The following is a 15,853-nucleotide window of genomic DNA, read 5'->3' as shown; positions in this document are numbered from 1 at the left end:
TGTATATAGCTATCATGGCTAGTAGGCGTTGATAGCCTAATCCATGGGTAGGCAAACTAAGGCCCGGGGGCCGGATGCGGCCCAGTTGCCTTCTCAGTCCGGCCCATGGATGGTCCGGGAATCAGCATGTTTTTACATGAGTAGAATGTGTCTTTTTCTTTAAAATGCATCTCTGGGTTATTTGTGGGGCATAGGAATTCGTTAATCCCCCCCAAAAAATATAGTCTGGCCCCCCACAAGGTCTGAGGGACAGTGGACCTCGGCCCCCTGTTGAAAAAGTTTGCTGACCCCTGGCCTAACCCTCTTTTAAAACAGGTATACAGTGGTGCCTCGCAAGACGAAAAGAATCCGTTCTGTGATTCTCTTTGTCTAGTGGTTTTTTCATCTTGCGAAGCAAGCCCATTGACGGATTAGCGCTATTAGCGGTATTAGCGGTATTAGCAGCTTTTAGTGGCTTATCGGATCAGCTGATAAGCAGCTTAGCGGCTTAGAAAAGGGGGGGGAGGAAAAAAACCCTGCAGGAACTCGCAAGACATTTTCGTCTTGCGAAGCAAGCCCATAGGAAATTCATTTTGCGAAGCACCTCCAAAACGGAAAACCCTTTCGTCTAGCGGGTTTTCCGTCTTGCGAGGCATTCGTCTTGCGGGGCACCACTGTAATATCGAATAAACAGACTTTTTGTTGTAAGGAAGCTAAATGTGTTTTTTAACCTTCTGCACAAGCACAAGCGGCAGCTGTGCCGACTGCCTCCACCACCTTTCTGAGTAGTCTTTTCTTCAATTTCACAAATGTCTATTTTTAAGTCCAAAGGTTGGCAGGTATTGTTCAGGGCAAAGTTTTTCATTGCATGCATATTCTTTCGAGGCAGACATACTCTCCTGAGAGGCCTCCTTTCAGTACTTTTAAGAATTATATTGGCTTCTTGTGCAGTACTGTGGATACGTTGGGAGATCTATGACAATTAACCAAATGAGAAAATAGAGTGCTTGTAATTAAGATAATCAAGCTCAGGAAAAACCCACCCTCCTAATACTAATAGCCATGCAGCTTTAAGCTGTACATTAATTAAACCCTGGATAACAGTTACAGTCACTCACAGGCAATTTGGGGGAGAGAAAAAAATACGCAAGATCTGTGGCATGGAGACAAAACTACTGCTAAAACACATCTACTTCTTCTTTGGCGATCACTCGTAGCTGAGTAAGATATAAACACGGTTTTAACAATGAGTCTGTAAGTGACTGTGGAGGCCAGTTCTGGATCCACACGTCCTTCCACAGTGGGGACATTGGTTTCTGGGTGGGAGTTGATCACAGTGCGGATTTGCCAAGCGTGCCTTCCTCTTAGCACGTTTCTCCCTTGCGTCCTGAGTTCGAGTGTCTTCAAAGCCCATGACACACTGCCCCTGACTTTATCTGCAAAGGTTATTTGTCCATTTTAAGCAGTTGCCAGGATGATTTAATGTGCTTTTTGCTTAAGGTCATCTTCCTGCAAGAGCAATGAATGTGCCCAACATCTGTTTCTGATCTGCAATTCTGTTTTGAAGCCTATATATGTGGCACAATCCCAGCAGCTCCTCGTTGATCTAGAGGCTCTGATCTGCTCTTAATACGATGATAAAATACAACAGGAGATTTGTGTGAATGGTGTATGATCTCTGCTCTTTTGAAACTGCTCATCCCAAGGGAGAGCCCATTTCTCTGTTGCATCTGATCATGCTAAAACATGGCAGTACTTGCCCCAACCTGCAATGGCATCTCCATCCATGTCAAAGGACAAAAATGTGTCTGTGCTGCATAGAGATGTCCTCTCCTATGAAGTAATTGGATCACAGGGCTCTGGATATATATGGTAGTGAGCATGGGTGAAGCTACATTTGTTTGAGTATTTTGCAGCACTGGAAAGTTCCCAGTGCGTCAGACGAAATTCATCACTTTAGGAGGACTAAGATACAGAATAACTGTAAAAAATACAGGGAATAATAATAATAAATTTTATTATTTATACCCCACCCATCTGGCTGGGTTTCCCCAGCTATTCTGGGCTGCTTCCAGAAAAATATAAAAAATATATTAAAATGTCAGACATTAAAAACTTCCCAATACAGGGCTACCTTCGGATGTCTTCTAAAAGTTGTGTAGTTCTTTATCTCTTTGACATCTGATGGGAGGTCATTCTTCAGAGAGGGCACCACTGCCGAGAAGGCCCTCTGCCTGATTCCCTGTAACCTCACTTCTCACACTGAGGGAACCGCCAGAAGGCCCTTGGAGCTGGACCTCAGTGTCTGGGCTGAATGATGGGGGTGGAGACGCTCCTTCAGGTATACTGGGCCAAGGCCATTTAGGGCTAAAGATCAGCACCAACACTTTGAATTGTGCTTGGAAACAACTGGGAATCAGTGAAGATCTTTTAGGACCTGTGTGGTCCCAGCGGCTACTCCAGGACCACATGTAAAAGAAACATGTAAGATAAACATAGTGATCAGCAGAGTATATTTAATGGGTACAGCAAGCTCCAAATTCTAACAAAGATGTGCAGGTAGCCAGCAGGCGGTGCAATAAAGGGGTAAACAGGAAGCCTTGACAGTTATTTAAATATGAAGCAATTGCATTATCCATTGTTAAAAGAAGCCCCTCAAGCAGTGAGCTTATTACTGGAGAAAAAAGAAAAAGATGGGGAAAAAAATGAAGGAAGATGGATCTTTTTGGTTTCTCTTATGAAATAAAAAGAAGAAAATAATTCAAAAGATGCTGACCAAAGGAAATGTGGATTACTTTTCTCCAGGTCTAAAGTTCATGGGAAGAGATTATCATGAGACCAAGGATGCCGCTTGGGTAATGAGTTCTGCTGAGTGGGTTAGAAATAGGTGATCCATGGAGTGAGTGTCAAAAGGCAGTGTGCCGCTCAGACTGGAAGGTGCAATGCTAGAGTTTCAGTGTCCAAGTGTGCAGTGATTGTATGTGTCATGTAACTAACAGGAGCGAAGAAACATCAGGTTTGCACCACTGTGATCAAGTATATGGTGCAAGAGGTACTGCTGTACTGGAACACCTAATCTATTTTCTTGCCTCAGTAGGTGTTACCTAGAGCTATCAAAGCTTTGGTATATTAGGGCAAAAATGATGACAGGAAATCGGTACAGGGGTGGAAATTTGGGATAAATCTTGACATCGAAGATTTGTCAAGAAGTACTTAATTTGTTCCGGAGGTCCGCACTTAACCTGAAACTGTTCTTAACCTGAAGCACCACTTTAGCTAATGGGGCCTCCTGCTGCCGCCGCGCCGCCGGAGCACGATTTCTGTTCTTATCCTGAAGCAAAGTTCTTAACCTGAAGCACTATTTCTGGGTTAGCGGAGTCTGTAACCTGAAGCGTATGCAACCTGAAGCGTATGTAACCTGAGGTAGCACTGTATGGAAGTTTTAGAATGGTTTTATGCAACTGATCAGATGATTACATATATCACCAAACTTAGATGTGGCATAAATTCACCACGCCGTGCAGAATATTGCTGTTTTGAATGAGGTCCCACTCCCTTGACAACAGTTCTGACATCCTGGTTGTCCTGATATGGGAAGCGCTGGAATACTCATTGTGTGGATGATGATGAATGAATAAATGAAAGTCAATGAATGAATACCAATGAAGGATTTATATGGGATGCTTATAAATGGCAGGCCTTTTGTGGTTGCTGTTGAGCTTGCTAGCAATGGGAGGCTGAGGATGTCAGGAAGTTCTGATCAAAGCTATATGTGCACTTCTTTTGTTTACCTGCAGCAATTATGCCACTGTGTGAGGAAACAGAAACTTGTGGATACTTAAAATGCAGTGGTATACCGGAGGAGATAGTGTTTTGTTGATGGGAAAAGAATAAGGCTCCTTGGTATGTCTTCCATTTTTTCTCTTGAGCTAATGGGAGCAGACCAGAATGAAACAAAAGGAGTAGGTATAGAAATACTTCTTGTCCACAAAATGAGACCAAACAAAGATAAAGTACTGTTGATGGGGGCAGATATCCATATTGATAAAGTATTTTATTCTGTTCAACCTCATACAGAATATCCCATACACAAAATGTGCAGGTTAGCACATTTACCCTCTACTCTCAATGCAGTTATCATGGTGCAAAGGGAAGAGTCAGGCCAGATTGGCTGGCCCTGCCCCCAACATTGTGTCTTCCCCCTCTCATCTATACCAGTGGTTCCCAAACTCCCCCCACCTCCCAGCATGGACCACTTGAAGATTGCTGCAGATCTTGGTGGACCACTTAACGCTTATTCTGCCACGTGTAGAAATTCTAATTTCATAGAATCTAAAATGTAAAACAATAAAAAGCAGAACAGGAATTGAAAGGAGTAATAAAATAGAATTGAAAATCAATATACATATTCAGTGCAATGGATGTGCCATTTCCCACCTTTAACCACAAATCCACAGACACCCTGCAGAACACCTGAATGAAGCTCATGGGCCACAGTTTGGGATTTATGCATTGGAGGAAGAAGGTCTGAGGCAGAGAGCCTGCTTTAAGTATGTTGACTCCTCTTGCAGTTTAAAGCTCTGACAGTGCAGGGACCCCACACATGTGTAGCAGGCTCTCCATCTCACACCTTTCCCCTCCAATGCATGCAAGATGATGAGGGCCAGGTGATGGGGCTGGAACAGAAGGGGCAAGGTATAACCAGCAAGTAGAACCTGTGTGGTGTAGTGGTTAAGACTTGTAATCTGGTGAACCGGGTTCGCGTCTCCGCTCCTCCCCATGCAGCTGCTGGGTGACCTTGGGCTAGTCACACTTCTTTGAAGTTTCTCAGCCCCACTCACCTCACACAGTGTTTGCTGTGGGGGAGGAAGGGAAAGGAGAATGTTAGCCGCTTTGAGACTCCTTAGGGTAGTGATAAAGCAGGATATCAAATCCAAATCCAAACTCTTCTTCCCCTCACTTGTTTGAGGGTGAGCTAACATAGTACAGGGCTATGCTACTCCCAGCTCCAACAGGAAATTCTCCAAAGAAGAAGAGTCAGAGCAGCTAGATAAGATGCTCTTACGACGTCCTCCCTTCTTATGATGAACTTGTCTCCCATTCATGTAAACTTGCTTCATATTGTGCAGCTGTGGAAGCATGACCAATGGATGGTGTTTGAGTCTTGGCCAAATTCTGACCTATCTCTTCATGCGTCTCTTTTGCCCTGGCATCCTATTTGTACTGTGAGTCAATATATTTCAGTTTCCTAAAGAGCAGATTTCACTCTTGAAGAGACCTGCTAAGTTACTATGAGAAGTGTTAACCCTGTAATTGAACGGATTTTGACCTGAATTTAGCATGGCTTACTACAAGGAGTCTTATCTGTATGCTTGCAATATATCTAGCTACAGTTCCATAGGATACATAACTTATTCAAGAAACATGAAACAACATGTTTGAGGAAAGCATTGTAGAAATGACGACCTGATACAACTTTATTTTTCCTTAATTTATTTCCTCACCCCCCCCTGCAATTTTTAAAAACAATCAGCAAAACAACACTCTGTCCTCCTCAGATGTGGTTATAGCTTGGCTTCGTGCTGTCTGAGTCTAGTTTACATTTCAGTAAGGAATGACAAAAAAAGAAAACTGTACAGGACACTTTCATTTTCCCCCTTCATCTTTTTTTGAACATTTATATATATGTTTATAAAAACTTGATTAGCAGCTTGGCTGGCACCCCCACAACCCCCTAGATAATACTTTTCAACTAGAAGAAATGCACTTTTAGACAATTACACTAGATAAAACAATATATACAGTTTTGACAAATAAATACATAAATACAGCCATCTGTATATAATGGTACATTTAAACTTCAGATAATGTCAACAAGTTTTCTTAGTTCATTACCTTTTTTCCTTCCTAAATTGTACTTCTCTACATGACTCTATAAAGGTTTAATCCCAATAAGGGGTCATCTAATCCACCAAATCTTAATGACTCTGGAATCCTCCAAAGTCGCCCACTAAGGAAATCTATTATTATATAGTTCTTCAGAAGATAAGACTTCTGAAAGCTTATTGGCAACATGTGCTTTGTCCATTCAAATTTCAACAAAAATCAAACATGACTTTGATTCGGATGTTGGTTGCAATTGTAAAAAAAAGAGTGGTTTGTTCAAAAGTAACGTAATCACTTATTTTCCTCAAAGATTTTTTTTTTTAAAAAAAAACCCAGTAGTTGTTGGTTCTTTACAATCTCTCTGTGACCAAATACTTCCAAGTAACAGAACTTGTATGCAGGTTTCAGGTTCCAAAATTGGTCTCCCTTTGCTGATTTAACCCCCTCCCAAATTTGCTCAAAATAATTAAGAAAAGTATAAAAAACCAGTTATTTTTAAAAACTTCTTGTACATTCAAAAATCAGGGCACTCATGCTTAAGGCTTTTGAAACACTAAGAGATAAAAAGCCTGTCGCAGCTCCATGCAGAACAAAATGTTACATTGCAAGCTGACTCTACAGACATATGCAGTGGGAAAGAGAATAAATTGATTTAAAATATATACAACACTTTCCGTGATGAATATTTACAAATCTGTCAAAGAAAAAAAAGAGAGAGAGGAGAGAATGCTAAGCATAAATGCAACACTGAGGGAAATTTCAAAATCTCTTGACTTAGGAAGATCTTATTTCTTCACTGTTGAAAATGTGTTTTTCCCATAGTAATCTTGCCATTTTTAGATTTTTTCTTTAAATAGCTGCTGGATTTGAACTTAGATTGCCTTGTACTCTTTTAAAACACTGATTACATCTTGATGTATTGCTAATTGTGATTCAATACTGCATTGAAACCATATCTCTCATCTATATTCCAAGAATAATTCATACGGTAAGCCAACATACTTAGATATTTTATAGAGCCTGCCAGCTTCTCTAAGAATGTAATGTAGGATCCTATGATGTGAAATGTGCAGTTTGTCCTTCCTCCTAATGAAAGCACTCCTGTGGAGGGTTTCATCCAGCCATTCCCTCAAGCTGAGCATTTCATTCGTTTCTCCATGCCCCTGCTTTTCCATTTTTCTTGCCAACAGACATCCAATCATATGTGGCTACTGAGGATGCTCACTGGACTCCCTTTTTTTGCCCTGTTTGTGGGTGTCTTAAATATTTTTAAAAGCTTGAGAGTTCCTTGAGATATGATACCTCCTCCTTATTTCTCAGTTTTGCCACCAATTCTATTGAAACGTACTAAGTTTGTTACTGGAGGGATTCATGATATGGCCACAGACCAGCAGGGAACCGGTTTATATGTTACTCAGTCTATACATCCCCTGCTATTTCCGAATGATGAGTTTCCATCTGTGCACTTTAATATCTGCAAACATTCTCCATGTGACATTGTTGTCATATGGTGAGTTTTAACTCACCATGTGACAACACTGCGTCACATCTCACAGTGAATGTTTTGTTGACATTACGGTCCAAGAATGTCTCAGGCACAGGTTCAATAACATCTCAGTCACTGTGAGTTTTCAGTCCTGTGTAATGCTGGATTGCAAATTGCTGGCCACCACTTAGTGCCTGTGTGCTAATGAGAAAGCAGCTCTCATATAAGAAAACGAATAAGCAGTGTCAGAAAAATGCTGAGGTTCTGCATAAGCTGTTAATCAAGCCGAAATACAGGAACCCTTTAACAGCCACTACAGAATGCCTTCCAGCATGTTGGTAGTAAAATGTTAGTCAATCTACCCAAAGTACCCAAAGATGAAGTGATTTATTGAAGCCGTAACTGTAATGAGTTCCACTTCTTTCCTGAGACATTCTTGGGCATCAGTGCAACTGGTCATTGCTTATAACTAACACTCACCATCACTGTCACTATTTTTTTCTCCTAGTTTGGGTTGTGTTACACAACCAGTAGGCACACCGACATCCAGTAGTTCCTTTACAAAATATTGAGCAAAGGTATCAGTTCTTACAGATTATTTGCACAGTACATTAAATGCATGCGGCATACTTAAAACATACTTTCTAAAATAAGTCAAACTATCTTAAAAGATAGAAAGATTTTACACTGGTGTCTTTGTCCTGTAAGTATGATAAAAATGTATCTGAATGTCTTTCTTCCTGGCTAGAGAGCAGCTTTCATCGGATGATGCGGGTCTAGTGAAATGCTACTTTCCCTACTACATCCTAAAGCTGATGTATGCATCATGTGAACACATATCAGTGTCTGATATAAAAACTTCTTCTCTGCAATGTTTGACCTGTGACATACGATAGGCATTTCACACATTGAGCTATCATTTGCTATTGCAGTCATTTGGGGGCAAGTTAAAGAGAAGCCCTTTTCAAGCATTCACCATGAATGAATTAAAGTGGACACAGGCACAATCCCTGCCCTTAATGTCCTCATCCCCACAGGAAACCTTTGCACATTGAGTGTGAAGTTCAGAACGAGACTTGCAAGTACATTCAGCTGAGCATGCTTAGAAATATCTGCATGATGAGAAATCCTGCATTGTTCAGATTCCCTATCAAGTGGAGATTTCTAAGCATTTATTTGCCCACTCAATGTGGGAAAGTTGAGGTGATGTATGTGGGATGGAAACACTGAGTAAGCAAGCCTATGCACCTCCTAAATGCTGTCTCCCTCCCATGTTTCTCGGATGCCCAACTAGTCCTGAGCTTGTTGGCTGCAGCAAAATCCAGATGCATTGCTTTGAGCATATCAATTCTGAAGAAAGCCCCATCTGAGTTCAATGGGACCTACTCCCAGGCATCTGTATATAAGGTTGCAGCCTAAGTGATGACTAACTTCTGCCAGTTACTCAGCTACATGAGTAAAGAAAAAGCGCCTTGTATGTGTTATAACACTGTGACACCAGGTGGCACTGTGGAGTTCCATCTTTCGCCAATGCGATTTCCCCCTTTGAAGTGTACAATGCGTTTTTCTGAAACAATTTTTTTGATGTGTGTAGATCCAGCCGATGTCCACCAAGCAGCCACAAGCGTGTGTGGACTTGCTTGCATTTTCTAGGACTGATATGGGAAGTCTCTACCAAACCGACATGCGCAGCTACCATGTGATATTAGAACAAAACACCTTTACATCTCTGATATTAGATATTTAGAATTTAAACTCTATTGATATGCTGAGATGTGCTCTGTCCATTGCCTGCACATATTCTCTTTGCCAGTAACGCCATCTAAGTTAAATGGAAATTGTTAATTACTTGGCCTGCTTTTATTTGCTGTTTGTTCAGCAGTTTTAAAATTCAGATTTATTCCCCAAATTATTTTTCAAATTTAATATAGTTATGTGTGATCAGAAGTGGGCTTATTTTTCTTTGCTGCTATTTTCAAAATTCCTTATTTGCATAGCAGGTGTTCTGTGCTGTTATACTTTTTAATGTGGATTATCACCAGCATGAATTAGATGGATATGAAACTTTTCTCTCTGCTTGGGCTAAGGAAGCAGGTATGTGGGGTTGGGCTGGAAGTGGACATCTTCCTGGAATCTCTTGACAGAACTGGTGCACTCTGTGGCATCACACAAATGACACTAGCGTTCAAGAGAAGGAGGGAAAGGAATAGGTGGTTTTTGAATGTTCAACTTGAGACACTTTTGTTAATTTCAAATCATGAGGCAATCATAATGCCACTGCCCTTTTGCTTTTTGGCAAATGCAAGGGTCAAATTTTACATGACACTGAGCCACATGCATTGTTTACTAGAGTGGGAGATGTGTTTGTGTGTGGCATGAACCTTTCCCCCTCGAATAGTATTTTAAGCTTAAGGGGGGGGGGGAATGACCCCCAGCTGCTTCTTCCACTGCCATGGGAAAAGCAACAGGGGATTGTTGATTTTTAGGGAAAGGCATTGAATGCAACAGGGATAGAATCATGGAATGGTAGAGCTGGAAGGGACCCTAAGGGCCATCTAGTCCAACCCCCTGCAATGCAGGAATCTCAACTAAAGCATCTAGGACAATCTCTGCTTAAAAACCTCCAAGGAAAGGGAGTCCACATCCTCTTGAGGGAGACCACAACCTCCACAGAGGAAGCTTCTCCTCCCATGCAGAACTTCTACCACAGATTGAAGCATCAATGGCAGGTGAAAACAACAAATGACTGAGCATCTGTAATAGATTTGCTCTAAATCTTTGAGTAGTATTTCCAGCATAAACACTTTCCTTAGTAAAAGAAGCAAAGAAAAAAATGAAATGGAACCTGTGCTGTGTAGGGGGCTTTGAAATATTTTTCTTCCACCCTTTATTTCAGAAAATATCTCCCGAGTCCAGACTATTAAATATGCATCAAAAACGTTCCAATCCCTTCAACTAAAGGAGAGCATGCTCATTAGTGTTTTAACGGACCCTGCCCCTGCTCAATTGTAACTTCTGAATTCACTTGTGGCACATAGGAAGCAGCAAGGGGGCGGGGAAAGGAGGTTGTTAACAATATTCCATTCAAACTATGTGTTGTGTATACAGAGCAAAACAAGCTGAGGATTTATCTGCTACTCTTCTAAGTGGAAAGAAATTATCGCCCATTCCAGGGGTACTAAACTGGTGCCTTTCAGATGTTGTGGACTCCAGCTCTCATCAGTTGCCAGCCAGCAGGGCCCAATGGTCAGGGATGATGGGAGTTATGCTCCACAGCAGCTAAAGGGCACCACATTGGCTATTCCTGAACTACTCCTTCCAGAGTGCCCTGTGGTTCTGCTGTCCAGAAAAAAATAAATCAAATAGTTATGAGATGTATGAGATGGCCCATAAAAAATACTGGGAATGGTCCACAAAGTTGCTTTAGTTCAGGAGTGGGAAGGTTTTGGCATCCTTAACCATGAGCTGGTATCCAATGACACCTTGAGGAACCCAGTTTCCTTGCCACCCAGCTTGAGTTGCTGGTAAATTTAGGAAAGATTTTGAGTTGTGTCCACTGCTTGATTTTGTAACAGCAATCTCTTTGTTTTTTTAATATTGGGTATCGCTGCTTTTAATTGACCTAGCGATGAGTGCGGCTTATTATTACGAAGTTGTCAATGTGTCTGTCAAATGATGATAACTGCTGGCTTCAAATCTAATTACTACTAGTGTCACTGGGAAAGGCATGCAGGGAGTAATAAACAGAAAGCCCTCCCCTTTCTATTGGTTCTCTATGTAGCTCTTAGGCCTTTTAATTATGGGGAAAAAACTAATTATGCTTATATCTACAGAATACAGTGCTATAATTCCTATGGGCAGCCTTTTATAATTGAAAAAGCACTTAGGCTCTTCGAAAAGCAAAGTGCCGTAACAAACGGTTTTTAACACTGAACTAGTGAAAGTGTCGGCTGAGGATTTGCTTCCCTCCCACAGCAGTTACAGATGTTTTCCAGTTAACATTTTGTTTTATTTAACAATACTGCATATCCTTAATAATCATGTGATCTTTAATTCTGTGTCTACAAATATAATAATAAAACGGAAAATCTTATTTTGATAAATGGGCATGTCACCATCTGTATTAAAACTGCAAAGTTCTAAAAGGTTCCTTTTTTGCAGTTTACATACTGGAGAAATTTGCCTTTTGTAAAGAATATAATGTAATGTATTTTGGCACGCACTTTTTGTTCTGTATTTTAACATCATCATCATTATTGTTAGTGTATTTTGAGGCCTTACGTTGCATCTCAGTGAAGAAATTGTGCATAGTGATTTTTTAAAAAATAAAAACCCTACACCATCCCATTTTGGGGTCTGTGTTTTAATCTCTAACAATGCATGTCTACTCAGAAGTAAGTCCAGTGGAATCCAGTAAGGCTTACTTCCTATTCTGGAGGTGTAATAGGAATAGATTACACAGCATCTAGCAGTCATTTGTCCCCTTTATGCAGTTATGAGACTGGCCAAGACAGATGTGACCCTACCTTTTTTGACAACTGCATTATGTGGTCTGTAAACCAGAAATCAAAGCCGTAAAGAAGAACAAAAAAAAACAAACAAAAAATACAGAAGATCTTCCCCTCCTGAAAGTTAGCATCCCATTTTCCAATCAGAAGACATCCATTTACTCTCTACTCAATTAATTTTTTTGTGTGGTTTTTTTTTACAAAAAGCATTTACATCTGCAAAGTGTCCTAACACCTGAGGTGCTTCTTGCTTGACATGTCATTCCAAATTCTGTGCATTTCCTCAGGTGATATCTGATGCACTGTGATAACACGCCGGTATCTACATAGGCTGTAGGCCATCTTCCAGTGATTAAAGCCACTGTTTTGAAAAGGGTGGATGCCCAGCTTCCGCAGGCAAAGTCCCACGTACACATCTTCAAGATGAAGAAGTCTTGTGTGGAGGGAGGTTTTGTAAATCATCTCCGCTACATCCGCTGAAAAGATGTAGCCAGTGCCGGAGCAAAATGGCGGGTAGTTACTGTCAGGGTACAAGTCCCTAGGCATGTACCACTTGCTACGGACATCCCTTATCGGGCCTCCGTTGATGACGTAGCCAGTGAAGTACCTCCGCCTCGGCTTGGTATTGGGTTTTAGCAATTTGTAAATGAGGTTGTCCATATTCACGAAGATGTCGCTGTCCGTTTTCATGATGTACTTGGCTTTCGAACAAAATGTTGCCACCCACCTCATTCCCATCAACGTCTTCAGAGTCAGGTTGTGATAGGAGTCGATGAAATCCTCCACGATGATGTCATGGAAGATTTGACTTTCCTGCTCCACCATCTGATTTAACACGGGGTCTGTGTTTTTCCCCAGGAGAAAGAGAGTAGAGATCTTAATACCTTTGAAGTTGTTCTCGTCTCCCCATGTCTCCCGAATGGCTTGCCTGGCATCAAATTCTTTGTGTGTGGTGCTTATGAGAATGACCAGGAAGGGGGCATTCTTTTCGCATTTCTCCGGCTCGTTTATGAGGAAATCAAACGAGTGAGGATTGATTGGCCGAGTCCTTATATTGCCGAAGGAGACATTCTTTCTAGCTATTGAGATAGTGCGGAAACTTTTGTGGACTGTGTAGGACGAAGTGGGTCGTGTTATACTTAAGTACCACAGAGCACTTGCCCAGCAAACGACCGTCAAGACATACAAACAGGAGACTTTTGAAGCCATTGTTCTTGGAGCTCTCCTATTCAGCAGAACAAATGAATAGCCTCGCTACCTCTGGCATCTCCCACAAGGGCAGCATGTTACTTTCCAAGCCGTAAAGTTCGACGCAGAGAAGCAACTTGGAACGCATTCATGGAGCTTGGAGAAAAGCTTTAACGTCTTGAGGGGTGTTCCTTTTCCTGTGTAGTCCCCATTCCTTGTGGCAACGTGCTATTTCTGAAAAACATGAACAGAAAATGATTTTTTTTGACAGGGGCTGGTTCATGTTGATGCTAGCAGCAAAACATTTGAAATGCTAAATGATACCAGTTGAAGGTGTTTTAAGGTTTTGTGCAGAGATAAATGAATGGTAACTATTATCAACAGGTCACGACTGTAAGGAAGCAAATAAAGCATCATTAACTTAACATGGCAAAGTGATGCAGTTCACTTGGGTACTTTGATATTTTCAATATTGCCTAACAATTATGGTAGCCCATCTAAGATCTTCAGCAACAGGTCACAAATATCCATACCGATGTCTTTCTCTTACAACTAGTTTTGGCAAGCCGCCCCGCCCCGTAATTGGCTGACCTAACATTCATCTGAACCATATGAAAAGAACCATTTATTGTAGGCTCATATAGCACAAAATATCAGCTGCCTTCTGAGGTTCAGGCAGCCCCTCACTTACCCAGGGGTTACGTTCCGAGGCATCGTATGCATTGGAAATTGCGTATAATTGAAACCCTTTGAAAAAGCCTGCAAGCACCCCACTCTGCCCGTTTAGTGATGTTTCAATGACGACCTTATGACATTTCCGGGTCACTTCTGGGTTCAGTGCAATGCACATGTAGTCATGCACATATTGTACGCACATAAATAGGGGGCTGCCTGTATTGCATATATTTATATTTGTCCTTTCCTCAGAGTTCAAGGTGACAAACATTAAAATAATCAACACTGAATAAATATAAAAAGAAACAACAAGAACATGGTTCAGCGGTCTGAGAACTGATGATACCCAGTTACAAGCAATTCCTGGTCAAAGCATTTGGTCTAGGTTCTCCCCAAAAAACTTGGTGCAAACTGTACAGATAAGGGCTTCAATAGCATTAAAATACAGAGACCACTAAGCAGGGCATATAAGGGAGGCTTCATCCTGCCTCCTCTCTAAGGACCTGCTTTAGGCTGGTCAAAAGCTTTCTTCCTTGGCAGCCCTTTGAACAATAAATGGTTGCCCCCTGTTAATTGTTTCTTGCCAGTTGTTTTCGAAGGTTCATATTTTTGTATTTAACTTTGCTATACTTAAACCTTTGCTCTCTCTGCTGCTTTTGTACTTTATGGCTGCTTTACTCTATTGTGGTCAAAACCTGACCCTCAAACTCAGTTCCTGTTTTAACGTATGTGAGTTGCTGCCTTGCGTTCACTGAAGAATGGCGGGGTAAAAGTGTTTGAAATAAAGAAATGGAGTACCATTTGCTACATTTGATTCTGATGGTTCTGCTGTGGGGTACCTCAGGCCACTATTAAATGCTATTTAATATCTATATGAAGCTGCTAGAAAGAGCCAGTAGGAGATCTGGGGCAAGGTGCTACTCGTACATCGATGATGTTTAGCTCTATTTCTCCATTATATCTGAGTGAGGAGAAGCTGTCTGGGCCCTGGACTAGTGCCTGGTTGGAATGGTTTGAGGGGAAATAAGCTTAGCTTGAATCCTGGCAAGATGGAAGCACTGTGGGGAGAGTGGTTTCTGTATCAAAAAATTTGACAATTGCCAGCCCTGAATGGGATTGGTACACAGTCTAATAGTGCTTCTGGAACCCCCTTTTCTCAGTGGAGGTCCAGATAACCTCGGTGGCTAGAAGCCCCCTTTACTAGCTGAACCCGGTAGGAAGCTACAAGTGTTCCTAGACGGGGATTTCTCCAGTATTCCACCCCCTCCCGGTTAAAAAAATGAATCTTCTTTTTTAATTTTCAAAATGCAATAAATGCAACTAAAAAATGCTGGTAATAAATTTATGTGGTACTGCAAATCCCCTACAGTTCAGATTTTATATATATATATATATATATATATATATTTGTTTTCGTAGATTTTCACGGGTACAGGAATGCAGGTTTTGGTGTCCTCGGGTGTCTTCCCGTGTAAAAGTTGGGGTGTCTAGGCGACGTTTCGACGAGGTCTCACTCGTCATCTTCAGGCTGGTGCTTTCGGCTTCTTGTTACTGGAACAGAGCGGGATCTCAGTGTTTGAGTTCCTATAAATACTGTAGAGGGGTGTGGTGTATTGCCTCAAAAGTTCTGGGCAGAGGGGAAGTTCCCAGGCTAGTGTTCTTTTCTTCTTTTGTTCCTTAATTACTTGAGGGATATCTTGAGTGATTTCTTGAGTGATATTCTGAGTACCACTTAGGTGGGTCATTAGGTGTGGATTAGTTGCTAAAGCCTTCGTGTCTTGACCTCTTGAATTTGTGAAGAGTTTTTCTGGGAAGATGGCTGTACTGCACTTAGTTGTGCTTTGGCTTGGCTTCGTGTATAGGGGCGAGCTGTGGTTTTGTGCCCTGTGCCAGCCAGATCTGTGTAGGGATTGCAGGGGGGTGCAGCATCCGGAGTTGCCACTATGGTTTGGTTACTGGATGGTGTCTGTAATTTATCTGTGGAGAGGGTCTGGGTTTGGGTCTGGTGTGGTTGATTGGTGGTGGCGTTCTGTGTGCCTCTGGATCTGGTGTCGGTTTTTGTGGGGAGGGCTAATTTCCAGATGTCTGGCAGGCGGGACGTGTCGTCACGCTTGTTCATGTTGTGAGGGTG

General features: G+C 41.7%; 2 protein-coding genes and 1 long non-coding RNA gene across 4 annotated transcripts in view; 1 reads left to right on the top strand and 2 right to left on the bottom strand.

Annotated features, from left to right (window-relative positions):
• Positions 1-15,853, bottom strand: part of LOC310704407 — a 240,074-nt gene that overhangs the window by 151,263 nt on the left and 72,958 nt on the right. The gene's annotated exons all lie outside the window — the stretch shown is intronic.
• Positions 1-15,853, top strand: part of LOC310704244 (uncharacterized protein) — a gene marked incomplete at its 5' end in the record, with an annotated part of 88,243 nt that overhangs the window by 16,564 nt on the left and 55,826 nt on the right. The gene's annotated exons all lie outside the window — the stretch shown is intronic.
• B3GALT1 (beta-1,3-galactosyltransferase 1) overlaps positions 5,456-15,853 on the bottom strand; it is a 329,544-nt gene continuing 319,146 nt past the window's right edge. For both annotated transcript variants that reach the window (XM_083497242.1, XM_083497243.1), the window contains exon 5: positions 5,456-13,281. In XM_083497242.1, coding sequence (XP_083353368.1) covers positions 12,088-13,068 — 981 coding nt within the window. In that variant the 5' untranslated portion in view covers positions 13,069-13,281 and the 3' untranslated portion in view covers positions 5,456-12,087. The remainder of the gene's footprint in view (positions 13,282-15,853) is intronic.

Source organism: Podarcis liolepis (assembly GCF_965112155.1).
Source record: "Podarcis liolepis genome assembly, chromosome: 1".
Taxonomy (NCBI): Eukaryota; Metazoa; Chordata; class Lepidosauria; order Squamata; family Lacertidae; genus Podarcis; species Podarcis liolepis.
This window is presented reverse-complemented; position numbering and strand designations above follow the sequence as displayed.